This window comes from Pleurodeles waltl, chromosome 2_2 (assembly GCF_031143425.1).
Source record: "Pleurodeles waltl isolate 20211129_DDA chromosome 2_2, aPleWal1.hap1.20221129, whole genome shotgun sequence".
Classification (NCBI taxonomy): Eukaryota; Metazoa; Chordata; class Amphibia; order Caudata; family Salamandridae; genus Pleurodeles; species Pleurodeles waltl.
The window spans coordinates 974,142,360-974,169,848 of NC_090439.1; the positions used below are offsets into that span (position 1 = coordinate 974,142,360).

The 27,489-nt window shown below is 42.4% G+C and overlaps 1 protein-coding gene across 5 annotated transcripts in view; it reads right to left on the reverse strand.

Moving 5' to 3' along the window:
* Positions 1 to 27,213, reverse strand: part of ENPP2 (ectonucleotide pyrophosphatase/phosphodiesterase 2) — a 636,665-nt gene extending 609,452 nt beyond the window's left edge. For 3 of the 5 annotated variants that reach the window (XM_069220669.1, XM_069220667.1, XM_069220665.1), the window contains exon 1: positions 26,985 to 27,213. In XM_069220669.1, the coding sequence (XP_069076770.1) occupies positions 26,985 to 27,005 (21 nt within the window). In that variant the 5' untranslated portion in view covers positions 27,006 to 27,213. The remainder of the gene's footprint in view (positions 1 to 26,984) is intronic. The other 2 variants (XM_069220661.1, XM_069220658.1) reach the window with 2 other exon arrangements.
* Between the last annotated feature and the right edge of the window lie 276 nt (positions 27,214 to 27,489).

Here is a 27,489-nt window from a genome sequence, read left to right on the forward strand (position 1 = left end):
AGTGGAGATATGCATCCACTCACCCTTTCCTTGGCAGGATGAAGCAGACTGGGCACAAGGCCCCCTCCAGAACCAGTGGAAGAAGGCATCCACTCACCCCCTCCTTGGCAGGATGAAGAAGACTGGGCACACGGCCCCCTCCAGAACCAGTGGAAGAAGGCATCCATTTAAGAGACTGTGGCTTTGCACTCCCCAGGACCAAGCAGTGGGCAAACCACCCACTTGAGAGACTGTGGCTTTGCACTCCCCAGGACCAAGCAGTGGGCAAACCACCCACTAGAGAGACTGTGGCTTTGCACTCCCAAGGACCAAGCAGTGGGCAAACCACCCACTTGAGAGACTGTGGCTTTGCACCCCCCAGAACGAAGCAGTGGGCAAACCACCCACTAGAGAGACTGTGGCTTTGCACTCCCCAGGATCAAGCAGTGGGCAAACCACCCACTAGAGAGACTGTGGCTTTGCACCCCCCAAGACATTGCTGTGGGCATGTTGCCCCCTCCAGGAGCAGTGGCGTAGTACCATCTTCCAGCTGAGAAGCCCCCCTCTCCTACCCCCTGAGGTCCTTGTGTGTTTTCGACCAGATGCCCCTGCAGTGTTCTCTCCGTTTTGAGGCAGGAGTCAAGTGTGGGCTTCGCCCATGATTTTTTGGCCCACTGGGCCATAAACATTTGCAAAGGACAGTGTATGGCCTTCTGTACATATTGTAAATATTTGTGTATATACTGTTTTTTACAATCGTTAACTTTATCTGCATATTTCAAAATATCACTATTTGCACTCAATTCCTTTTGTCCTTGCGTTCTTCCAGGGGTTACAGGGTGTAAATGTACTGTTGCTGCATGTGTTTGTGTGTATGGTGGTGAGGGTGGGGGTGAGGGTGTTGTGTGTGTGTGTTTTACTCTCTTTTTTCTCCCCCCTCCCCTGTGTGCTAGGTGCAGTGCTCACTATGGTCGTTGCCGCCGCCGCCGTCTTTGGTGTTCCTTGTGTATTAGCAGATACACCAGCATCGGCAGGACCTGTAGTTCGGGCTCCTTGGCGTCCTGGTTCTTCGTTGAGTGTCGAAAGGTGAGTGGTTTCCCTTCAGAACACTGTTTCCGCCGTGCTTTTGATGGCGTTGGTACCGCCCAGGAAAAGCTGGAGGATTGGCGGGTTGTGATACGGTGGGCGGTACATTGTCTTCTGCCTGTCTGTTGGCGGTGACCGCCGCGGTGCTTGTTGCTACCGCCGTGGCAGTCGGAGTGTTAAAGTGGTTGTCTATGATGGCGGTTTCCGCTGTGGTCGTGATCCCATTTTTTTACCACCGGCCTGTTGGTGGTATTACCGCCGCTTTAACACCGACCGCCAGGGTTGTAATGAGGGCCTAAATGTTTTGGGTTAAAGAGAGGTGTAGCATCTGTGGATAAACATAACAAAGACAACAGTTCCCATGCCCCCACTCACAACGGAGAATACCACCACCAGCGAATCCCAGCACCTTTCCAACAAATCAGATAACCAACCATGGTTGTGTACACCTCGGGGGTCTGGCAACGCTCAATGGGGGACATCACCAAGGTCTGCCGATGGGAGATACTAGTAAAGTCATCAATGTTTGCCAAGTTCCCTCATGCGCCAAGCCATCAGGGCAAGTGCAGGATCAGCGCCGTCAAGTAGGGAGAGCAATAGTAGGAGAGCCCAGGGTTAAGTAGCATTATTAAATCCAACTAACAGACTCACATGTCCACAGCTCGAATTAACAATCTATATTTCCTCATACTAACCCACAACTAATCTCTTTTGGGTTCCGCAGTAGCATGCTACTCACCGAAAAGCACTTTAACGCCTCGTCAGGGGTAGTAAGCGCTATATAAATACAATTACAACTGAACTACATTCTTGACAGTTGTACATATGAATATTCAGGTTTAAGTGTATAATTTTGCAATTATTTTTTCGTGTGTACTCTTAGCTGACCACATATTTTAGAAGTTGCTGGAAATATGCATTGTCCTTTGAATACAAGACCATATGCTGTCAAATTTGAGCCCATCGGTAACATGACTACTGTAAAAATGCACGTAAAACATGTTCGGTGCAGAACATATTGTACACACGTTTCCAATCATGAGGGGCACTTAAGACATAATATTGCATTTACCCAATACTGACCAGTTCATGAGCAGGTCACGCTATCTTCCCGTAACTTTCAGCTTCAGTTAACTGGAAATGCTGTATGCGGTACACGTGGTTTCACCCACTTCAATTTCTTAAAACAAACATGTATATATGGACGATGAGTCAGACAAACAACGAACTAGCGGCGAAGAGGAGGGCACATACTGATTAGACCTTAAATTGCTCTGCTCTTACCTTTGGCACTCATTGATTCTAAGGTATATTTCTACAACACCCACGTCTTTGTAAATATAGCGTCCACCCCACGTCCCTTCACCTGACCCTTGAACAGTTTACTACTACAATGCACGTACCTGCTTCTATAACCTCAAAACACATGTATTCATGTGCTTATAGTGCTGACTTGCCTTTCGCAAGTTTCTGGCATTTGTGCCTCGGTTTTCAAGAAACTGCTGAGCAGCTGCTGATTTACCACAATTTAACCTAATCACATTTCAAGATGTAGCTGTCCATTTCTTTCTGGCTCCAATATAAAGCTGATCTTTTCGGGCCCCTGCCCTTATGCCCATATGTCTTGCTACCTATGCTGTGCTTGTTATGTTTTTCCTATTTCCTCTCTTTAAAAGACCTAAGAAGATTCGTGCATTTGTTTTACAATGCCATTTATAAGATACTGTCGTATTGAATTATGTTATTTAGTGCCTGATTGGGCACAGGCATAGTCTCCCTAGTATTAATTTGGACATGATATGTAATAAATACTTCTGTTTTAAAGAGGGTGTGCCAGCTGACACTCATACCATGCAAAGTTAGGATCCTTATCCACCCCGCCCCTATTGCTTCAAAATAAAAGGCAACTCACATTAGAGCCCCTCATCTCGGGACAAGGATTACATAAGAGGTGGGGGTCCTGTTACATTTGGGGTTCCCAACATCCCACCACCTTCTGCGGATCGGCGTGGAACCATGTGGTGGAACCGCGGACCCAGAGAAAAACTTTTAAAAAAAGACACACTGCATCCAACCTCATGCTGCGCATGTCCAAAGGCCACGCACAGTTTGGGTTTCGGCCCATGCAGGAGAGTTGGTCGCCAAGCCTGGCCAAAGGCCAGGCTCTGGGGGCAATCCCCACTGGGAATATTTACGTGTGTGCATGCTAAAAAAGTCACTGAAAAAAACAAAGGTTACAGGGACATTATAGTTAGGTTCTGAATTTGCTTGCACAAAGCTACCGCCATGAAATCACTGGCGGAGAATGTGGTCCTATTCCCTAGGGCTTGATCGCTGCAACTGTCAGACCACTGGGATCTCTGATCCTGGTGGTGCTAGCTTTCCGACCATGGCATAACCACTGTGGTCATAATATGGCGCTCAGACCGCCGTACTGGCGGCGGTCCCAACCCCACCCCTAGTCTGGCGGTCAAGTGACCGCCAGACTTGTGATCAGGCCCAAAGTGTTGGTGTGCGAGTAAGCATAACCTCACAAGTAAATTGCAGGCTAAGTGCCCAGATGCATAATCTCAATATCAGAATTTTTATATATAATGAACATGGCCTAATTAATGAGCGCAAATTGTCTATGTAGGGGTTTGTTTTTATTGGTTATTTTTTGCCTGCAATTTACCTGTGATGTTATGCTAACTATTACACACACACAAACATGCACACAGATACACAAATATATATATGTATAGAGAGAGAGAGAGAGAGTTATATAGGAGTAAGGTAGTATGATTATAACTTATGTTTAAAAAAACCTTAGAAATTCACTGAAAAAACAAAGGTTAAAGTGGAGTTATGCAAAGGTATTTTAATAATAAGAAATTACAGTTTTAAAATCAAAACATTACTGAGATTCACACATAAATGACCTAAGTATAACTTAGGTCCATAGATTTTACATGTCATCAATGATGTAATATGTGAGGTCATAAGCAGTGCATAACAGCGGTGCAAGGAATATTTAGGTCAGATATACCTCTAGATATATATGTATGAAATAAAGCTTTGTAATTTAACACATGGTTGTTTATGTTGCAATGGCAAATGTGTTTGTGGTGAATGAGAGAGAGTGTTGTAGGTCTAGTTGTCGTGCATGCATTGTAAGTGTTATGTGTGGTGTTGGTGCTTATTGTAGTAACCTATTTCCTTACAAATATCAAGATGGGAATGAAGGCCATTGGAGTATTAAGCTACACCACATCCATGTTAAGCAGTACCTTTGGCTTGTTGGAGAGCACCTAGCACATGGCCCAGCACCGTGTTATTTCAGTACGCTGAATAGGACATGGTACACAGAACAGTGTTCTACAATACCCGTCAACTCACAGGCATTCAAAGAACCTCTCGCTAATTCAAATCACTCTTGCCACACTGAGCAACAATTATTACACAGTGAGCAACCCTTCTGACAAATTAAACTGCAACCTTGTATTTGAAGCAGCACCCTAAAGTTTTTGGTCATTCTTTGGAATATGATGCATCACTTTTACAGTTTTGCTGCAGTCATGGAGTACCTAACATCACTATCGTACTACAAGGAACACCCACCCTGAAATATTTACTAAGCATCTGAAAGCTACTGTCAAAATCTTGGGTATTAAAGAGCTCCCTTACACATGGCAGCATCAATATAACATATGATGGTAGCAATTGTGATAGCATGTAGTTTTCTGGCAAATGAATTATTGTGTTGTATTGTAATTGTGATTATATAGTAAGTACTACCCCTGACAAGACATTGAAGCACTTTATGCCGGGCAGCATGCTGCTGTGGAACCCAAGGTTATGGTTGCTGCAGTGTTCATGGTTATTGCTGCTTATTGGTATTAGTTTTGTGCACTCAAGATGGCCATTCCACGCATTTAGTCCAGATTGTCTGTGGGAGATTAAATCAATAAGAGTTAGCTGGGATCGTTAGTGGGTGGAGGTGTATATAAGTTCATGTAGATAGTTGATGGAGTTAACAGACAAGCGGTTCGCAACCTGTAGTCTGGGGACCCTGGGGGTCCACAAAGCGTCCTCAGAGGGTCCATGGCTACTTAGAAAATTAAATTATATTAACAGATTAGATTCCCATGGATCAGTGGGGGTTCCCCGGATTCCAATAATAATTCAGTGGGGATCCTGGGATCCAGTAATGATAAAGTGGGGGTCCACAGAAATCAAGAGGTTGGGAACCACTGAGCTAGATGAGATTGGATATAGTTGGGCTGCATGGGTATGACTTTCAGAGAAGGAGAAGTTGTGATATTTGAAATGAGTGGTAAGCAACTTGCAGATATACATTAATGGAGAAAAAGGCAAACATGCATGTGACTTACAGTAGGATGTGCTCAGAGAGAGGAGGCATGTAGAATATTGAAGAAACGGAGGAGGTAATTTAATGGAAAAATGGAAAGGCAACAAGCTGAAGCTTTCAGTAAAGGTCAGTGTTTCATGTAGGTTTTTAGGAATCTAGAAGATGCTTTTTGAGATATAAAGCAATTTGAGGATGTAAACCTGTAGAAAGAAACAATCTTTTTTGCATGTGAGACAGTGCTATATTAGGTAGCTTTGATAGGCACCATAATAAGGCTACCGGCAAAGACTGAGGTGAGGCGGATGGTGACTGGGTACAAGTAATACAAGCCACTAAAAGAATGTCACATTCAACTGCATGCTTCACAACTGCAGGCCAGCAGCAACCCACATAATTCAAATAAGATATTCACAAACACAAGAGCTGGACCTCGAAGGACAGGAAAACAAATGCATAGGCATCTGTTCACACACTATCCTTTAATCTCCTCTAAAAGAAGCCATAGACCAATGCCCCTCAGTAGATTCTGTTTCTAGTTTCCAAATGAAAAATAATCCAAGAGCCTCAGTTTCAATATTTCCAAAGACTAGTAACAAGAAGAAGGCCACCAAGCCACTCACCCCATTACATAAGCATTATCTACCCCACACTAATGGGGTCATTACGACCTTGGTGGGCTGTGGTGGTGGTCAGACTGCCGCCAATGTGGTGGCCCAACGGCCACATTACGACCGTAGTGGTAGCACCACGGTCGGACCGCCAGCACTGCCGGACTACGAGTTTTCATCAGTCTGGCAGTGCTGGCGGTCCTATTCAGCCAAGGCAATACTACCCTGGGGATTACGAGTCCCTTCTCCGCCAGCGATTTCATGGTGGCAGCACAGCCATGAAAAGACTGGTGGAGACAAGATGCAAGGGCCATCAGGGGGCCAGTGCAGGGGCTCCCCTAGCCAGCCCTTTTGCGATGTTCACTGTCTGCTGATGCACCTTACGCACTACGGCATTGCCGCTGGCTTTATCATGATCAACAGACAATGCTGTAGGCAGTTTCCTGCTAGGCCAGTGGATGGAAACACCGTTTCTGCCTACTGACCCACTGGGGAACTCGTAATGGGGCCCGCAGTAATGCATCCGCACTGGCAGCATCATGACCGTCTGGACTTTGGAAGACGGTCTTTTCCATCCGCCGAAGTCATAATGACCCCCTAAGGGACACCAGTAGGCTTGTGGAGGCGTTCATGAAATAAACAATGTTCAAAAATATTCTGAACACTACTTACACTTTCTTTGGGGACCTCTACCTCCACTTGAGTGACAAAGGAGATCAATGGCATCAAACCCAAAGACGAAAATGATTCAAAATTAGGCCTGATTGTCGAAATGGACTTCCAGAAACAAAAGGACCTGTCTGTAAGGGTAGGCAGGTCATATTTCCTCTAAATTCCCTTTCAAATGCCCTTTACTAAAAGAGAAGATATCCTTAAACATAAGCAATCCAAGACAGTTTTTGTACTTATCTGTCCTGATATCACAAACCTTCAAGCTCAAAACTGGATTACAAACACTCACCCACTAGAAGTTGCCTCTAAAACTGTAGCAAACTGACACTATTGGTTTCCTTCCAGATATTTAATGTACTAATAGAACAAACATATTGATACGCATAGGTGTTCTGGTGCTGAATCTAGAGACAAGAATTGTAGGGCGGAAGCCTATTAAACCTTTAAATACCAGACTTTCAAGGCCTTCCTAAATTACATATAGCAGGCCATAGCGTTCAGATCAGAAGGAAGGGAATTCCAAAGAGAGGCCACATGGACACCTAAAAGAAGAAAGGGCAACCACCTTGGTGTGATTTCTTAAAACTATGTATGCATAAAAGGGAAGCAAAAGCAGAGAATGTGGGAAGGGGGGGTTCAAAGGAGGCGAACACTTATTGAGGTTATCACAGTGGAATGCTTAAAAGCAGAGACACAGACTTTTAGTTAATAGAGTTGCGGACAGGGACCCAATGAAGTTTCTTTAAGAGATTTGAGACAGGAGAAACACGTGGGTAGCAGATGCTGGCATATTTAAATAGAGTGTATTAGCATGGTCTAAATAAGAGCCAACTATAGCCTGAATGATACTGAAATGGGTATTTTCAGGGAGAAAAGGAAGGATTTTCTTTAGACTTAGATGTGAAAAAAGTAAGTAGCTGCAACCCTGGCGACATGTAATTTTAGGGAGAGATTATCGTCAAAATAGATGCCAAGATTTTTTGTTGAGAGCATTGTGTAAGGCACTTACAGAATGCCTCTAGCCAGAAGGCAGTTAATCAAATTGTGGAGGTCTCTCAGGACCACCACCTCTGTTTTATCAACATTCTGTTTAAGGCAGTTGTCATTTAGGCAACAACCTTTGTAAGTTAAGTGCATAAATTTGATTAGACTCCTTCAGAGTTCCCATCTAGGCAAAGGATAAGCTGTGTGTCATCGGCATAGCACACAGAAGACAATCAAACTTATATAGCTTTGCTAAAGGGGCCCCATAAAGATTGAAAAGTGTAGGTCTGATTGAAAAGGTGGGATTGAGTGAGGACCCCAAAGGGACTCCAGAAGCAAACTGAACTAACAAAGAATGGAAGAGAGGTATCAAAACCACTTGAATTTGAATAAGAAGAAAGGAAGAAATACAGTTTAGTACTCAGACTCTTAGTCATGCCCCATCCAGCCTGGAAATCAAAACCACATGGGACGTGGTATTGAACATGACAGATATGTCAAGGAGGAGAACGGCCACCACGATTTCCTGATCTAGCATCATGCAAAACTCAATTTGTACTACAATTAGCACCACTTCAGTGCCATGTGCAAGGTGTAATCCTGCCTGCACTAACTCAAGGAAACTGTTGGAGGTTTTAAAGTGGAAAGTTGAATATCTATCTCCTTCTCTGCTAATTTAGCAACAAAGAAAGTAATTAAATAGGTCGATAATTGCTCAAAACAGTATTTTCCCAATAAGCTTTTTTTAAAGAGCGAGATGGCATAAGCTTCTTTCTACTTTTAGGGAACTATTGTAGCTAGCATAGGAGGATTCAATAAGATTCTTGATCTGGCGGTCATCATATTGGTGATTGATGAAAGATTCAGACAGGACATGGATCATCTAGTGACCTAACTTTGACTAATTTGATTAATTAAAGCAGGCAATCTCGAGACGCTAGATTAAAATAGTGTAGTTAATTGGCTGTAGGACATGGTGAGTTTCTGTCTGAATGGCCACGCTTAAAGGGTCCGAAGCACGAAAGGTATCTTAGATGGCCTGGATCATTTCCCTGAAAAAAGTGGAAAGATATTCACACAGCTCCAAGAGTGGAGCAATCGATCGATTTAAAGGTGCAGGAAGGAATGGAAAACTCCTAAACGATTTTGGAAAAGTACTGAGTGGCATTATTAGCCTTCATGTTACGAGCAGCAAAGAATGGTGATGTAGTATTGTTGATCTGTTTCTTCTAATTTCTCAGCGCAGCAGTGTACTGACTCTTTGTAACCAAGGAATAATCTGGTCGCCATACTCGTTCCAGGTGCTAGCCGTCCTGCTTCATGATCATCTATTATTTCAAAACCATATAGTTGATACTTTAAAAACTTAACACTGGCAACTTTTCCCTCTCCGCATTGTGAAGTATCTAGCGCCTAAACAAGACTGCAGAGAGTCAGTTTAGTCACTAGTTCAATCTAGAGTAGACTATGGGGGTCATTCTGACCCTGGTGGTAAAAACCGCCAGGGCCAACGACCGCGGGAGCACCGGCAACAGGCTGGCGGTGCTCCCATGGGCATTCTGACCGCGGCGGTACAGCCGCGGTCAGAAACGGAAAACCGGCGGTGGACCGCCGGTTTTCCGCTGCCCTGGGGAATCCTCGCCATGGGGATTCCGACCCCCATTACCGCCATCCTGTTCCTGGCGGTCGTGACCGCCAGGAACAGGATGGCAGTAAGGGGTGTCGTGGGGCCCCCGTAACAGGGCCCCACTAAGATTTTCAGTGTCTGCCTTGCAGACACTGAAAATCGCGACGGGTGCAACTGCACCCATCGCACCCTTCCCACTCCGCCGGCTCCATTCGGAGCCGGCTTCCTCGTGGGAAGGGGTTTCCCGCTGGGCTGGCGGGCGGCCTTCTGGCGGTCGCCCGCCAGCCCAGCAGGAAAGCCAGAATACCGGCGGCGGTCTTTTGACCGCGCACTGGTATTCTGCCGGTCCCAGCCAGGGCGGCGGCTTCCGCCGCCGGCCGGGGTCAGAATGACCCCCTATGTGATTACCAAGATGAAAGAACTTCGAAAATCATCAAGACTGGCAGAACAGAAAGTGGTCATGAACACAAGGCCATGATTGACCACAAAAAAAAAAAACACAGATCAAACCACAGTACTATTTTTCAATAAAAATCGGTTTCTTCCCGAGAACAGTTTGAATCATAAAAAACACAGCATTTCACCTGAATGACCCTCAATGCCAGTCCTACAAACTACGGCTCTTGGGATGAGAAAGAGACTTAAAATGTGAAGAAAAAATCTCGCAAATTCAATGAGAAACAACGTGAGACACTTGTTTCCAGACACAGCCCTTAAAATCTGGAATGGCATTTCACCACAGCTCAATAAGGTGCCTTCCTAACTTGTCTTTTTAAAAATAAGGAAACAACTTTATATAACATTTTAGGAACAATAACATAATACAAGACCAATTCCATCATCTATGTTAGGAGTGAAAGGGCCAAGAGTCATATCTATCTGAAGATTGGCCATTGGGTTTTACATATGTGATAGAAGCAGCCAGATAGCGTGCAATAGATAGCTCTTGACATAATATTGTATTTACAGTTGTATGTACTGGCTAATATAGAAGTATATCCTCAGGTGGTAAAGTGAATATTACAATGGCCAAGGAAATTATGATGTAAAAATTTGGATAAGACACACAAAACAGAATCAAGCATGTAGAGCATCAGTTCCTAAACTTTTGACTTCTGTGGACCCCCACTGAGCCATTAGTGTAAGCCCAGGGACCCCGTCATTACTGTAAGCCAGGGACCCCGGCTATACACAAAAATACAGAAACAAGCATTTATCAAACAAGCACAAGTAATTAAATATATTTTATATTTCACAAATAGAAACAAATCAACATTTTCATTTGATTGGGAAGGTTGGGGTATTTCTAAATTCACCAGAGACTACCCATCCTCCATATTATATTTTGTTTGATGCATTTACACTGCTCCATCAAATCAATTTGAGGAAACCAATTTAATTTTCAGCCTTCAATTGCAAATTCCTTCACATTTACTTTAAGTTTAAAATGTTACATTTTCATTGTTCATTTACGTGCACTTCTGGCTGACAATGCCTATGTGAATACCAACACCACATCACTGAACCAACACATAGCAAAGGAACCATTTTTGGTGTAGTTTTTGAATGGCACACATTGATGCCAATAGATTGTTCAGACTAGGTAACCTCCTCATCATTCACTATACAAATCACTCAACATGGCTAAAAAAACTTCATCAACCAACATTATTGCTCCTTCATGAACTTTCCTATTAACATTGTCAAGCAAGTTGTCATCCATTGACCACAACCGACTCCACAGTTGAGGGCACCTTTTTTGGACTCACTCAACCTCGTCCATTCTGAAAGCCAGTTCTGGCATTCACACCTCCATAAAGCTGTATTGTATCCAACAAATCTCCTTGGTATAGTCAGGACTTCATTGTAAGCAAGCTAGCAATCTGCAAGTAACAAGAAAAAATGCACTAGACCCACTTCCAAAAAGATTTCAGAACACTGAAAACACTGAAGAGCTAATGCAGAAACATTATCATGACAGCAAAATTCACCCATTACTAGTCCACCATTGCAGAAACATCAGATTGTAGGTCTCTACAAATAAATCAACCATTGTATCAATCCAGTCCTTTGCTCCAGCACAAGATGAAGAACCACATCAACATCAGTACCTTCCATGCTTCCTGTAACATATCATATCAAATTCTATGTCTTTCAAAATGCATACAGATGCTGATCATCCTCTCTCCCTTCAAAGCCACTATGTGTGAACACAGCATTCCCCTATACACCATTGTTAAAAACATCTTCTGATAAACACTCCTGTGTCTCCTCTCATATACAAGGTCCCCCTGCTACTGAAAAAATACTCTCCATCCTGGAGAGAAACAGACTCAAACACCTAACAGTTCTCAGAAAGATACTAAACAAATCAGTTACAGGACAGTTTCAAGAACAAATTATCAAGTCTTTCAAACTTGACTATCCGTTCAGTTTCAACTATGCAGCAGTACTGTGACTGAAACCTCTTATTTATGCCCAAAGCTCTTCACATTGAACATGACCTAAGCCTTTCTTTTCCACTTACTCTCCTGACCAACGTTGAAAACATCAACCATCAGCACCTGATCAATATTGTGTCATCAGATGTGATGCTTGAAATCATGGTGTTATGAGGATTCTCCTTTCTCTCCAATTAAAATCAGCTCTTCCAGATGGACACATCACAAGCAGTTGCCAGTTAGTTGTGGCGTACCTGTAAGATCCTTCCTGTCCTATGGCCTTCACCCTATGCATTAAACCTCTAGGGTTGTTTCTGGCGACCACAAAAAAAAAAAACAGTGAAATGTATGTTGTAAAGCCTAGTGAAATGTGTGCAGGAAAATCATTCCCAGAACAAAGAAAAGCACACAGGGATCGGTGCATAAATGCCAATGTCTTAATTTAGGGTTTGGTGGATGGAGTAAAGGCAGTCATGGTGGAAGAGTTCTTTTTGTCCTCAACCTTTCATTTACTGCAACAGGAAATTTTAAGGTTTACTGCAGGTCCTGCTGTAAAGTCTTAGGGTTCATATGAACTGCTGTCACAGCGGTTCACAGAAAGCCATTTAAAAGTTTGGTGTGTGTTTGTCATTTGGTGACAGAAGCTTACACAAAACTTTTAAAACTTTTTTCTTTTCCAAAAACAAACTCTAAAACTGGAAGCTTAAGAAGAGGAACAGAAAGTAGAGGAGAGGAGAGGAGAGGAGAGGTAGAACGGCCCCAAAACCATGGGACCATTTTATTTTTAGTTTTTACTGGTCCTGACTACCAGGATATTCCTTGCAATGATGGACAGTAAATAAAAGCCATTCAACCACCCACTTTAAATAGGACAGCCTGTACTTCTTCAGGCCATTGGAAGAAAGTGTACCTTGACAGAATCAACTTAAACCGGGCAGTTCACCTGACTCAAAACAGGATGAGGGCACCAACAGTTTGACGGGCAGGTTATTTTTTTGTTGGTGCAATGGAGTGCTCTGTCCACCAAATTCTAAATCTGGCCCCAACTCCCTCAGTAGGTCCCATTTCTCATCCTCATCAGATATTGGCCCGTGAAGGAACCTCAGCAGCTGATCCCAGTTACAATGTCTGAATAAGAAGAAATGACTGCAGGTGGGAAATTAATCATTTATGGTGCATGTGCGGCCTTCAAATTGAGAAACCCATCACTTCCAGCAGGTTTTTTGAAAGCCACAAAATATTTTGATTTAGTCACTGGTGGATGGGAGTGACTAAGGATCATACAACCTTGGCTGAAGTCCACATACTGCTTCCAGTCACTTCTTAATTTCTTATGATGATGATTCTTAAGCACTTAGGCTCTCATTCTGAAATACTTGTTGCTTAGATTGGAGTGGGAGTAGTAAATTTAACCCCTCCAAAGTCCAACATTGTTCCTACTTTTGTGTGGATTGGAGCAAGAATAGTAAATCTAACTCCTCCAAAGTCCATTACCTTCCCTACTGTTGCTTAAATTGGAGTGGAAATAGTAAATCTAATCCCTTTGAAGTCCATCTGTTTTACTGAGTTTGCTTATGTTGGAGTAGAAACAGTAAATCAAACTCCTCCAAAGTCCACTATTTTCCCTACTGTTGCTTAGATTGTAGTGGGAATAGTGAATCTAACTCCACCAAACTCCAACAATTTCCCTGGTATGGATTAAGTTGGAGTGGTATTAGTAAATCTAAACCTTATGTTTATCGATTCGATTAACTACAATCGTTACAATAAATACAGCAAAAACAAAGTGAATAAGATAATACAAAATAACAATCAACTGCAATCAATTTAAAATAGTAAAATCACAAAATTAAAATACGTATAACCAGCAGACTTGGTGATTATATTTCAAATATGTCTATAATATATCAGTGTATATGTATATCAGTGTAAAGAGCAGTGTTTGGCTTTACATTGCACACATCAGCCAGGGTTGATTCAGCTTAATCAAAAATTGCTTACATCAGCTGTGGTTTTTTAAAGATTTAAAGAACCAGGCAAGTTGTGTTATATTGCTAGTGATAAAACATAGTGCTATCACTTCTTTACAGGTAGAAATCATGTTTTTTTTTAAGAAGATCAGCTTACGTAAAGTACAACGTGCACATAAAAATTCAGGACAGAAGTTAAGCGAATGTGGAATGGATTCTCTCCTGTAGTTACAGAACCTGCAATGCATGTTGGCTGCTGGTCTGTTCCTCCAAGATGCTCTGTGGTATTCAATAGGCAAGAACATAAATCTTGCACGCAGGATGTAGTTTCTGCGAAAGACCAGATTAGTGCTTTTTTTTAGGTAAACATACAATTTGTTTCATATGATTTGCAGATTGGGTCAAAGTTTGCAGCTAATTTTAGTTTTTTTAAGTCAGCTTCCCTTGATAGCACAAGAGTTTGCTTTTTAATGTGATTTTTAAGGCTACATAAGAGAAGAAACTTGTGGGATTTTCCTTGATAAGTTTTAGGTCTTAAATGGCGGTAGCTAGCTATATCGATCATGGGTTTTACTCTAATTTGTGGATTTCTTGTCTCACCCTCTTAAGTGAGTCTGGTTTTACCTTTGTAATTAGGTGATGATATTTAATAAGTGATGATTTACAAGCCAGGTCCTGCCTAAGCAGGCCAAAGTCTAGGCGGATCTGCACTTGTTGGGTGTACTGCGGCAGCTGGAATAATCACGTGAATGCTGTCCACTGTAGTTTTTCCAGAGAATGTGAAAGCTTAAACGGAAAGGCATGATGTCCACAGGAGATCTTTGGTCTCAACTTGGCTTTGATAACTGTTATGATTGCTTCTGCTGATTGGCTATGCAAGTGCGTGTGCAATTTACACCAAGTAACTATTACATTTTTTTTCTTTTCCTTATATGGTTTACATGGATATTGGATTTGCCTGTGACTGATAGCCAAAACCCTAAATAGTAATACAAAGGGGTGTAGACTATCTTTAGCTGGCCCAGAGTGCAGTACTGTCTAGGCTTGCATTTTTTCCAAATAACATCGCTTTAAGTCTATACATATTGACCGTCAGCTTACTGTCTAGATTATAAATGTTCAGTTCATCCAGGGCCAGTTGCATGCCAATTTTTGTCTGGTCTAAAAGACCAAGTTGCCTGCATATTGTATTATCTGAATTGTGTATAAGCGGTGCCTAGGGGGGAAAGACTTTACACAGCTGACCTCGGTAGGGCAGTGACTAGAGCATGGATTGAACAATAACTGAGCCAAGACATATCCTTGATTTAGGCCCTGGTTAGTTTGTACCCTTTCTATAACTTTATCGCCTTTACCTAATTTAATGTGTACCAAGGTATCGGAGCAGAGGACAACTGTCACATTAAGCATAGCTTGTGGGATGCCCAATTTAGTTGACTTGGCCCATAACAGCTGTCAGTCCACTCTACTGAGTGCATCAGAATAACCAACAAAGCATGCAAACACAAGTGGTCGAGAGGACAGTAACTGCTGTGTACCAGGTAGGTCTGAACCACATTATTATTTATTGCTAATGTGTTTTGTCTGAACCCTGTCTGAGAGAAAGGAATTCGTTTTTTATCCTTGGTCCATTCGTCCAACCCTCTTATCAGAATCTTAGTGTGTGCTTTTGCGCAGTAATGCAATTAATCAGTAATTTGCTGCATCAGTGTGTCTGCCTTTATTGTGGATAGGGAAAAGAATAAAGCTGTGCCATGACTAGAGCACCTGTGCATTAAAAGATGATGCATGATAGAGGGGGGTTAGCCAATGTGTCCGGAACTCTATGTCTGCTTTGAAAAAAAACAAGCCTGGTGGACTACTGGGATCAGCACCCGATCTTCTCGAATACTGAGCAGTACTGTCTTAACGATTATCTTAGAAATCATGTTTTCTTTGTCATTTTGTTTAATCTGTCCTTCCTTATGGGGCTTGATAGTTTACTATGCTGTTTCTTAAACACAGTGGCCTTGCACATGGGCGACCCACTGTACCTCTGTAACACTATTCCCTCGATAGTGTGGTTTGTTCCAAATTTTTGCCTAGTTTTTTTAACCAGCAGGGTGAATACTCGGAGTCATTCTCCTTACGGTTAGTCTTTTCCGCCCACAAAGTTGTATGATACAGCTTCCTTGTGTGCTTTAAATGAGACTCTGCCTCCTTGTGTGATTTAATCTTGTGTAATTTCATACTGCTCAGTTTAAAGATGATTTACATTTCTTTACAACGTGATTGTACCATAGATTAGGCTTAGGTTCGAAATGCCTTTGGTGTTCCATTGCTTTTTGTGATCAGTTTTTAAGTGGTAATATAGTGGGGCTACTACTGTTGGCCAATGTAAAGGTGATTGTTTTCTGCTAGTACGTTAAATAGTAGATTGCTTTCTATTGCACCATTTGTGAAACAGCCCACTTGAGATCCTAATACATTTCAACATTTTTGTAAGTGAAGAGGATTCAGTTCAGTCAGAGCTTTCTACGACCTTTAGCTCATCTCCAATTAGAAAAGCTACCTGAAAGCATGAAATTGGAATCAAATGGTCATTTTCGGAGCACTGAGCCACCAAATATTAAGGTAATACTAAAGTGATTACACGCTAAGCTTAATAAGTCAGTCCTCACGGTACAATCTAAAGTTGAAATGCCCCTGAGAGAGCAAGGACATTTTTGTGTGATCTACTGTATTTATGAGCGGATTACAGGAACTTCAAATTAAAAGCTAAGAACAGGTCATTGCCATTTCTGGATAAAGGGTCCAGACTAGATAAATAACTGTGGTCCCTGATGTCTGGATAATGGCCCAGACTGTTTAAACTGAAGTCGCCATCAGGATGATCTCACTTGTTGCATGCCTGCAGATTAAGTCATCCAGGGCCTTGCAGAATTCTTATTTGATTTCGATTTCCCCTTTGAAAGTTCCAATGCACATGAATGATTAGTGCGGGTTTAAACTGGTCTTCTATCTTAAGTTGCTTAATTGGTATTGTTTGGAATGAGTGATTTTGACTTCCTAGTTAGGTGATTCCTACTTTCATTGCTGTAGAAACATAGGTTGATAGCCAACCTACCAAACTTATTTGTACCAAATGTATTTGTTTAAAAGGCTAGTTTATGTGTTACGTAATACCCCTCAAATGGAGATGGGCTGGTGGCCCACGTCTCTTGAAGACAGATGATGTCTCCAGTTTTAGGAATGTTATATTTTCAGATTGATCGAGTGCTTAGTTAAGACCGGCTATCTGCTTTTTAACTGACCGAATGCTATGGTTTCCTTGTTACTGATATGAATGAGTAGTAGACTAAGTGTTTGAAATGGAAGGCAACCAATCCCAGTTAGATCCTGTTTCGTGAGCTGCTGGGGAAATGAGGGTACAATTCCCTCTGGTTTCTACAGTTAAGTTCCCTCAGAATTAGAGTATTCATGGATATTAAGTGTTCACCTGTACTGATGAAGTCCAACACTTTCCCTGATTTTGCTTACATTGGAATGGGGATAGTAAATCTAAACCCTCCAAATACCAACAGTTTTTCTACATTTTTTTAAATGAGAGTTAGATTACTAACTCTGAACTTTGAAGTCCCACAATTTTCCTAGTGTTGTTTATTTTTGATTGTTGTTATTTTTAATAAGGTGTATTTTTCCCTTCAATTTTTCTATTATTGTACAAAAATATGTAATTTCGTAATTAAATGATACTTCTTTAAATCTTTTTTTTAATTGTGTTATGTTATTGTTAACACAGGTTAGTTAATTTTTAACTTACTGTTAAAATTATTGCCATTAAAAATGGGTTACTTTTTAAAAAATATATATGAACTAATTTATTTAATTCACAGCATTCATTAAAACTATTTGTTTCCATTTTATTTCATTGTTTTTTTTAAATGTAATTAGGTTGAATATGTTTTGGTTATGTACATGTTAATTAATTTGTATTTTTAAATTATTAATATAATGAAGTTAATGTACTTTTAAATGTATTTAATTATTGTATTTATATTTTAAAGTATATATATATTTTGTTTATACTACTTGTTAAAATCTATATTACTTAAAATATTAAATTACAAAAAATATTTAAAATGAATTACTTATAATGCAACATATTGTAAACTTTTGATATTTCCACCTTTTTGGCGATATTCTGCTCCACACTATTTTTGACACTATATTTTGGTAGCTTAAAATCATACTATGTAAATTCAATATTTTTGTGAACAATACTTTTGACTCAATATTCTTGTGTCACAAAATTGTTGTTCACAATATTTTGTCATGCAACACGGAGAAGACTAAAGATGTTAAGTTGGTCCCAATGTAGTTAAATGCAAGCAGTCAAGTGGAGCCAAAAGGCAATACCCAAAATACCAATAGCATCTAGTGACAGATTACTTCTCCAGTGGGCTGAGCCAAGATGTGATTGACAAAGTCTCAAGTCAATGGCTGAACGAAGCTTGTTGAAGAAAGCCAATAGTTTAAAGGGGTAGATCCAAAGCCCACTATATGTATTTTGTTACCAATACGCCTCATAAACCCAAACCTAAAAACTGTCATAATTTAAAGATTACTTTATAAAAGGACTGAAAACAAGATCCTACAATCGCCTCTTACTGGTCAATTTACATTCAATCCAGTGTATGTGTGTATATGCCTGAGTCCATTTGTGTGCTGATGCATAGCATCCAGCTGTACACAGATTTCGTGAAGAAAGCCCTGAATTTGCCCTGGTGCATTGTTAGTGATAAGGCAGGTTGGTCACGTTCCCTTTAGGGTTATTCCCCTGGGCAATCTAATAATCTGCTGCTTATATTCTCAACTGTTGTTCGCTGTGAGAAAACACATGAAAAAATACTTTTAACCTCTCTCAGCTCTCTGACTTAAGGCTTGCTGACAAAAAAATACTTAATGAAAAGCAAATTATCAGTTGTTCATTCTTTTTTCATCTAAATATATACATATTCTAAGCTACTATCTTTTGTCTTTTACAAAAAAAAAATATATTTCTCTGAAAAGAAGCAGGGGTCAAGAAGGTATTTCCCTGAGCCAATACTGCCTCTCAATTGCCAAGGCTAGGAACTACCCATTGCGAGATTTCTCCATTGGAGCATTGAAGAGCATAGTGGTAAAGATATTGTTAAGACTAGAAAAGGTACTAGTGATTGTGCCATGGTAGTTCCAAATCTGAACCGTTTAGAGCATGACATAGAGGAGATGCAGCAAAGGGGGAATTAAAGATTATGTAGCAGTGGTGCTAAGAGTATCAGAATTAAAATCGCCAAATGCATGAATAGTACTGCAAAACACTCCCAATGATGGAAAATCCCCTAAAAACTGCCCTTAGTGTATTTTCGATTAAGGAGGCCACACGTCTGCCACCCAAAGAAAGGTCAGGTCAACAAGTTCTGATGTAGACACTAAAGGAGCGGAGCTAATGAAGCAGAAAGCAGACTTCGGCAAAGTTGTTAACACACTAGAATACCACATAATATTGAGAAGCAATTTCATAGCTAAGGAGAGTGCAATACGAGCTATCCTGGGTACATGACAGCCCATGAACAAAGGACTGTATTACATGAACATGATGATATTGTTAAAGAGTAGGACAGAATTTCCTGATGGAGGAGTCACTTGAGGTGTGTTCCCGGTTGCATATTCCTTCCTTCAGTCAGTGGCACCCCATCATAGATGATGGCATCAAATCTACTCAGTTATGCAATATACCGTTTACAAGTATGGACAACATGATTCTTAATGATTACCTAGGAGAGTCCCAATGAAAGAGGGATGCTGATTTAACCTACTGCATAGAGTACATAAACACCACTCTCCATGTGCACAGTATCAATACAATGGACACCAACCGAAATCCTTCAGTGTGCTGGAGAATGACATTCTGAACACCACACAACATATCTAACTTGTCAATGCCAATGTTTGGGCTTATTGAACAGGAAGCCCACACAACCTAATAGTAGAGGTGGGAAGCCAGGCAAGGCTTGAGCCTGTGTCAGATAAAATGCAGACATTTTTTTCAGCTCTTGTCTTCCAATGCAGTCATATAATGTTTTAAACACATATGTTAAAGAAGTAACTTCTTTTAAACTTTACAGCATTTTAAAGAACCTTCATCATACTTTACATGACATTCATTGTGTGAATTACATGCAAAATCTTTTAATTGCCAGACCATAGCTCAGCTCTAGTTTAGCTCTATGAAGCTGTGAAATTGCCCACCTCTATCTAAAAGAAATATGTATGACGTATTGGTGGATACACACCCCAAACCCTGGACAAACAGGTGGACACGTTTCGATGCTTTTCCTAGAAATACAAGGAGACACGCAGACATGCATTAACCTGTAGAGGTGCCAATAAAAACGTGTATGGCAACGGCCGTGACAGCAGTGGTGCTAAAGAGGGCCCACTAAGCACTGTCACAGAACAGCAGAGCACTCACATTCATTTCCACCTGTGTCACCACCGTGGAGAGAGTACCCACAATCTCCCCCCTAGCAACATCATTCTGGTGGGGTCTTCCATTTCTGAGGATGGGCTTTAACACCACACCCAGTTCCCAACATGCTTCTTGCCCCATCTGATCAATGATCCCAGTCAGTAAAGGTGCAAATACCGACAACATAACAACAGATTTCTGCACTCAGCTCCTCAGCAGTGTAACAGACCCAAGCCCAGTCCCAAGCCCACACTACACCTTCAAAAACACTAGTACCACTGCATATCCTGAATGAATGCCAACAGGATCAGATGACCAACAACAGGGGGCATGCAGTGACCTTGGATCTTTAGCACTCATGCACTGAAAAATCATATGAAGTACGCTAACAATGCACAGTTTGGCTTTTCAGTCCATTGTTGGTGTCTGTGATCATTTAGCCTACTGTTGTTGAAGTTTATCTGTGATAATAGAAATGAGACCAACATCTGTTCCAACAATGCCACTTAGGGATTTATGACATATGATGACGCCGAGCACCGTGTTTTCCAGCCAACTAGAAACCATGTACTCCACATGCCTACAGAGTCTCAGCAGACAGCTGCTCTTGCAGGATAAATCTCTAGACCTCAGGGCGGGTATGAGCAAACAGCTGTATTACATGGGCGTTTTACTAGACATGCTTTACACCGCCATTACACATACCATATCATACTGTTTTATTCATGGTACCTCGTTCCTCTGTTTTGCTACAGATTTAACTTGATCATGAGTCGAAAAGCATGTGTGTTCTATCCTGCATGTCAGGTATTGTGTGTCTATTGCAGCTGTTCATATCCACCAAGCGGTATAACACTAATTTCATTCAAACATCTTTCACGAAGCATAATTAAAAATAGGAAAGAATACTAAAGTGTTAATCTTGCACATCACAAAGCGGATGACCTTGTTGTGGCCTTGTTTATTTACCTTATAGACATCATGCTTGATATGAGCACATGTTGAGTGGACGTTCGTATTTATAGACATGTTTACTGTCTGTCAACTTATAACCACCACTAATGGTGTATTCTATCTGGCAAATTAGAGCCTCAATTAACAATGGGCTTTCTGATTTGTTTCCTGGTTAATTGTGTAAACTTTCCACAAAACGATGTTTTTATTTGTCGTATAGACGTTTCTCCTAAGAATAATTTGAAATGCATTAGGGTTTAATTGAAACGCCATGACTGAAGACATAATTAACTCTTGAAGAACATGTATCCATCATTCTGGATTGAAAAAGTGGATATTTTTATATTAATGTTCATTTGGATTTGAAATAACAAAAAGAAAAATTGATAACTGAAAACTCGGATCAATGTTATAAATTGTGAACTAATTGAAAAAAAGGAGCAGGTTTTCACAATCACTTAGCAGTGCATAAAGGGACTAATCACCTTTTGGTAAAAGCACGAATGCAATAAAAAAATGGACAACGCAATGGATTATTTCTACAGTTTTCTTTCACTCTACAAATGAGGAATCAAAACCAAAGAAAATACAATAGCAGCATTTGAAAGTAAACCAAGCACTATGTTGAGTCTTGGTTAAGGCGTGAAGCATGATTTGGAAATGTTATTTATTTTGCCTTTGTGCAGTCAGGTTTTGTCTCACATACATCATGGAAGAAGGAGAATTAATAATACTGAACAGAAAAAGTAGGGGGCACAAAAAACAATACAAATGCAGAGCGATGGACCTGAGAGGAGAGGAACAAACCATACTGTGGTTAACTGGGTTAATTGTTTTTCCTGCTCATGGATATTAGAATTTAAGCCACCTGGATGCAAGTGGCTGGCAGGTTATTCCACTAATGTGGCCCTACTCTCTAGATATCCATAACTATATTTTAGTATTGAAAACAATGTCACCAAGCAAGGAAAAGCAAAGGGCTGAAGACCAAGCTACAATAGTCTCAGCTGCCACTATGGGAGAACGGAAAAATCCCAGAAGGCTGGAGGACAGCCCAATGCTGTCACAGATGAATAAGCTGGCTCCTGTGCAGATCCCTAAGCCACCTGACTATTTCATCATTTTATCTTCAGAACTGGCTGCAACACTTATGGCTTTATAGTGCACATACTCAATGATGGTGCTGTACAATTAATCATTTGATTCAATTAAAAAAAGCTATTCTTGGGGGGTGCAAGCGTTTCTACTCCTCCACGAACACACCAGAGAATATGGCCAGATGCACTTGGCTATGCCGTAGATGACTGGCATTAAATGTTTGTCCAGAGCTGCTTCAGCTCCCAGTCCAGCCCTATCACTGATGTTTAGGCTCTAAAGACCTGGTTCCCATTGAGAGGCATTACTCTAATGGCTACTTTTAGACTTTTCATCCTTGGCGTGGTCTCCCTTCACTTTTTGCCTCTGTTCCCCAGGTTGTTGATGTGTGCTGGACTCAGATTTTGCTGTTTTTGTTACTCTGGGCACTTTACAACTGCTAACCCAGTGCTAAAGTGCAAGTGCTCTTGTACAAAATGTGTATGTAATTGGCTTATCCATGAATTGGCATATTTGATTTACTAGTAAGTCCCTAGTAAAGTGCACTAGAGGTGTCAGGGCCTGTAAATCAAATGCTACTAGTGAGACTACAGCACTGGTTGTGCCACCCACATAAGTAGCTCTGTAATCATGCCTCAGACCTGCCACTGCAGTGTCTGTGTGTGCAGTTTTTATTGTAAATTCGACTTGGCAAGTGTACTCACTTGCCAAGCCTAAACCTTCTCTTTTCTTACATGTAAGGCACCCCTAAGGTAGGCCCTAGGTAGCCCAAGGGCAGGGTGCAGTGTATGGCTAAGATAGGACATATAGTTATGTGTTTTATATGTCCTAACAACGAAATATTGCTAAATTTGTTTTTCACTGTTGCAAGGCCTGTCCCTCTCATAGGTTAACATGGGAGCTACCTTTAAATCTGATTGAAGTGTAGATTCCCTTTGGGAGCGGATGGACATGTGGAGTTTGAGGTCTCTGAGCTCACAATTTAAAAATACATCTTTTAGTAAAGTTGATTTTAAGATTGTGTGTTTGAAAATGCCACTTTTAGAAAGTGAGCATTTTCTTGCTTATACCATTTCTGTGACTCTGCCTGTTTGTGGATTCCCCGTCTGGGTCAGTTTGACAGTTGGGCTGGCTGCACCTCACACTAGACAGTGACAGCCATCTGTGCTAGGAGGGAGGGGTTGAGTGGTCACTCACACCTGAAAGGGTTGTGCCTGCCCTCACACAATGCAGTCTCCAACCCCCTGGTGAGTCTCTGGGGCCTGGCCTGGGCAAGGCAGGATTTCACATTCAAAAGAGACTTTACTTTGAAGTAGGCCAACTTCAAAGGAGAAATTAGGTATAAGAAGGGCACTCAAAACCACAGACTTTACAACACTTCTGGAAACAAGATGAACCTCTGCCTGGAGAAGAGCTGAAGAGCTGAGGAAGAACAGCTGCCCTGCCTGTGACTGTGCTTTGTGGAGCTATCCTGCAGTTGTTGCTTCTGCCAGAGTAAGAGGGCAAAGGCTGAACTTTGTGTGCCTTCCATCTTGAGAAGAAATCTCCAAGGGCTTGATTTAGAGCTTGCCTTCTGTTGTTTGAAGTCTCAGGGACAGCAAAGACTTCTCTCTGCCAGCACCTGGAGTCTCTGGAGAGGCTCCTACTCTGCCCTGCGGTGCCCATCTAGTTCCTGGGACCCTGAAAGGAGAAGCTGGAAGCCTAAGAGGAGGAAATCCATGGACAGAGCGCCGTGCGGGGAAAAGATTGATGCAACTCCGATCTGCGGCTAAAGAAACAACACACCGCCGGGTCCGCAGCTGAAAATCGACCCTTGCCAGAAACGCGACCGAAGAAACGACGCACGGAGCTGGAGAAACAACATGCAGCATTGCTGACGGAGGCTGGGAGATCACAAACCGGTCTGCGTGGTTTTTGGATCATCGTGCGGCTGGATTTCCGACACGAACACCTCTGGGCGTGTAAAAACAACGCAAGGCCTGCCCGGACCCGAGAGTGCTGACCGGATTGACGCATCGCTCTCCTGCAGAGAGATGAAATGACACGCCCCGACCCAACTAAAGGAGAAACAAAGCAAGATCTCGCTTGTGAGTGAAATCGACGCTTTGTGAGCCCTTTTTGACGCACACTCACCCGTGCGGGGTTATTTTTGATGCACTCAAGGTACATTTTCACGCTAACAGTGTTAGGGGGTCATTCCGACCCCGGCGGGCGCTGCCCGCCGGGCGGAAACCGCCCAAACACCGCCCGCGGTCAGATGACCGCGGGGGGCATTCCGACTTTCCCGCTGGGCCAGCGGGCGATCTGCAAAAGATCGCCCGCCGGCCCAGCGGGAAAGCCCCAGCAAAGATGAAGCCGGCTCCGAATGGAGCCGGCGGATTTGCTGCGGTGCGACGGGTGCAGTGGCACCCGTCCCGATTTTCAGTGTCTGCCAAGCAGACACTGAAAATCTTTATGGGGCCCTGTTAGGGGGCCCCTGCACTGCCCATGCCAGTGACATGGGCAGTGCAGGGGCCCCCAGGGGCTCCACGACACCCGTTCCCGCCAGCCTGTTCCTGGCGGTGTAAACCGCCAGGAACAGGCTGGCGGGAAGGGGGTCGGAATCCCCATGGCGGCGCTGCTTGCAGCGCCGCCATGGAGGATTCCTTTGGCCAGGGGAAACGGCTTTACCGCCGCGGTCAGAATTGGCCAGGAAGCACCGCCAGCCTGTTGGCGGTGCTTCCGTGGTCGTTGGCCCTGGCGGTCGATGCCCGCCAGGGTCAGAATGACCCCCTTAGTGTGTGTTTAAAACTACTTACAGACTCTTTTTGATTTTTAATTGATAACTTGACTTGTGTACTGTGGACTTTTGTCATTTTGGTCTTGTTTTGTTTAGATAAATATTTCCTATTTTTCTAAACCTGTGTTGTGTCATTTTGTAGTGATTTCATTATGTTACTGTGTGTGTTGGTACAAATACTCTACACCTAGCACTCTGAAGTTAAGCCTACTGCTCTGCTAAGGTACCAAAGGGGTAAGCAGGGGTTAGCTGAGGGTGATTCTCTTTTCTCCTGACTAGAGTGAGGGTCCTTGCTTGAACAGGGGGTAACCTGACTTTCAACCAAAGAGCCCATTTCTTTCTAACAGCTACCGTATACATACCTTGACAGAGCAGCAAAGGGTTGCTAGCACTACATAAAGACTATTCGATACATAGAATAATAGTACAAATACAGACACACAGAGCTCATCCCCACACAGGTCGTGTCACAGAGCACAGTCCCAATTTTCTTTTAGGAAGGTGGCACCTTATCCAGTTTTAAACTTTGTTCCATTTGATGTACAGAATAGTCTATAATGGAAAATGTTACCACCCCTTGTCTTTGGGGTGATGAAATCTGTGGCAACAGCAGAAAGTGAATAGGCCTCAAAGAGTCCTATTTACTTTATGCGGTTCCCATTTCTTGCACTTCTTATCCCATCAGCAGCAAATAGAATGCGGAAAGGGTGGCACATGGGATCAATCATGTGATGTCATGAGCGAGGTAAAAAAAGGGTACATGATGTCACTTCCGCTAACGCTGACGTTCTGCTAAAGTGACATCCATGTAACATACAGAAGACCACTTGCCAAGAATAGTGTGTTGCATTCCGCTACATACAGCTGGCAATTGAAGAAGAACAGTGGTTGTCAGAGAGAAATGCCCAGAAGCCAGCCTCACGGGACGCAGCTTAGGTCGTTTCTCACCTCCCGCTTTAAACCAGTCACCTGTGATAGCAAACACCATGGGAGCCTGTTAATACACTTGATTAGTAAGGCGAGATCTGAAGGGGGATTTTATCCTTGCTGATCGCATTACAATATAAAGATCCCTGCGGCACGCTTCAAACAGCCGGGTCACTTTAAAAGTCTGACTAAACAGGTCCCGCGGAGGCAAACAAACAAAGCTGTCTCCCGTCAACATGCACCACATGTAGGGACAGTGGGTCGAAAAGATTGTTTACAGACCGCTGAGTTGTGAAAAGATGAAGTCCCTCCTAGAGAAGCGGGGCGTCGATGTGCTTAAGAGGTAAAAAACGAATTTGAAAGAATTTACGAAAAGTGCTACTTTGACACACGTAAATATCATTTAAAATACGGCTAAACGTGTATCTGCCTGAAGATGAGAACAATATACAGCTCGTTACGAATAGGCAGGATAACACGTTTACAAAATTATTAGTTTCCTAAAGAAAAAATGGGCAGAAAATTGAACATTGTTCATCACAAGTTCACGAGAAACGAATGCAACAATGATATACATTATAACAGAGGAGTCCCATTGAGAACTATCTATGGGGTAAAATGTTGCAAATATTGCACGCCAGATAAGAACAATAAAATAACATTTTCATAAAATTACAAGCCCTATTAAAAGAGTCGGAATTATAAATGATTACAAACCATAACAAAATTAGGGCCAAGAGATCATAAACGGTTACAAGCCCATTTGAAGATATCAGGGAGAGTAACTATTAAACACCATAACTGATTCTGTCACGTAGAACCTACTGGACACAGACTACCTGTATAGGAACTCAGTGTGACCCCAACCTACGTTCATTCCCCAGAAGACGACCAGCAACTACAGGAGAAAATATGCCATTCAAAAAACGCACAACACGTTTACAAAAAAAGAGTGTCATGTAGAGCAGAGCGCCACGTGACACCGTTCCAGAGCCTGGAAGACACTGTCCTACCGTACCCATTTGCCGTTCCCACCCATGAGTGGACTCCTGCGAGGTGCCTGGCGAGCTCAGCTTGGTCGGATCCCGGCAGAGGCCTCCTCGGATGATTGCACCCTCGGCGTTGCACAGGCACTGACTGAGAGGGTTGCCGTGCCACCGGGGCGTGTTTGCATTGCCTCGTTTGCTCCGCAGATTTATCCACGAAGATGAAGCCAGGACGGCCGGCCAGCTGTCCGAAGGGACAATGGCTTCTTTGGCAGATGCTCTTCAAACAAAGGGGCTGCTCGCGGCATTGCTAGCATTGCCTCACACGTGACCCCTCTGCCTCAGATGGGAAATGAGTCAATGCCAGGCCTGAAAACACATACATACCATGGGTTTCATTAGTACAACTTGGGATAGCACAATGATGAATTGATGTCATATACTTGTGAAATCTAATTTCTATTATGAATTTGCTGATTAGAAGTTTGACCATCTTACATAAATAAACAGAACGATATTACCCATTCCTGCGTTGGA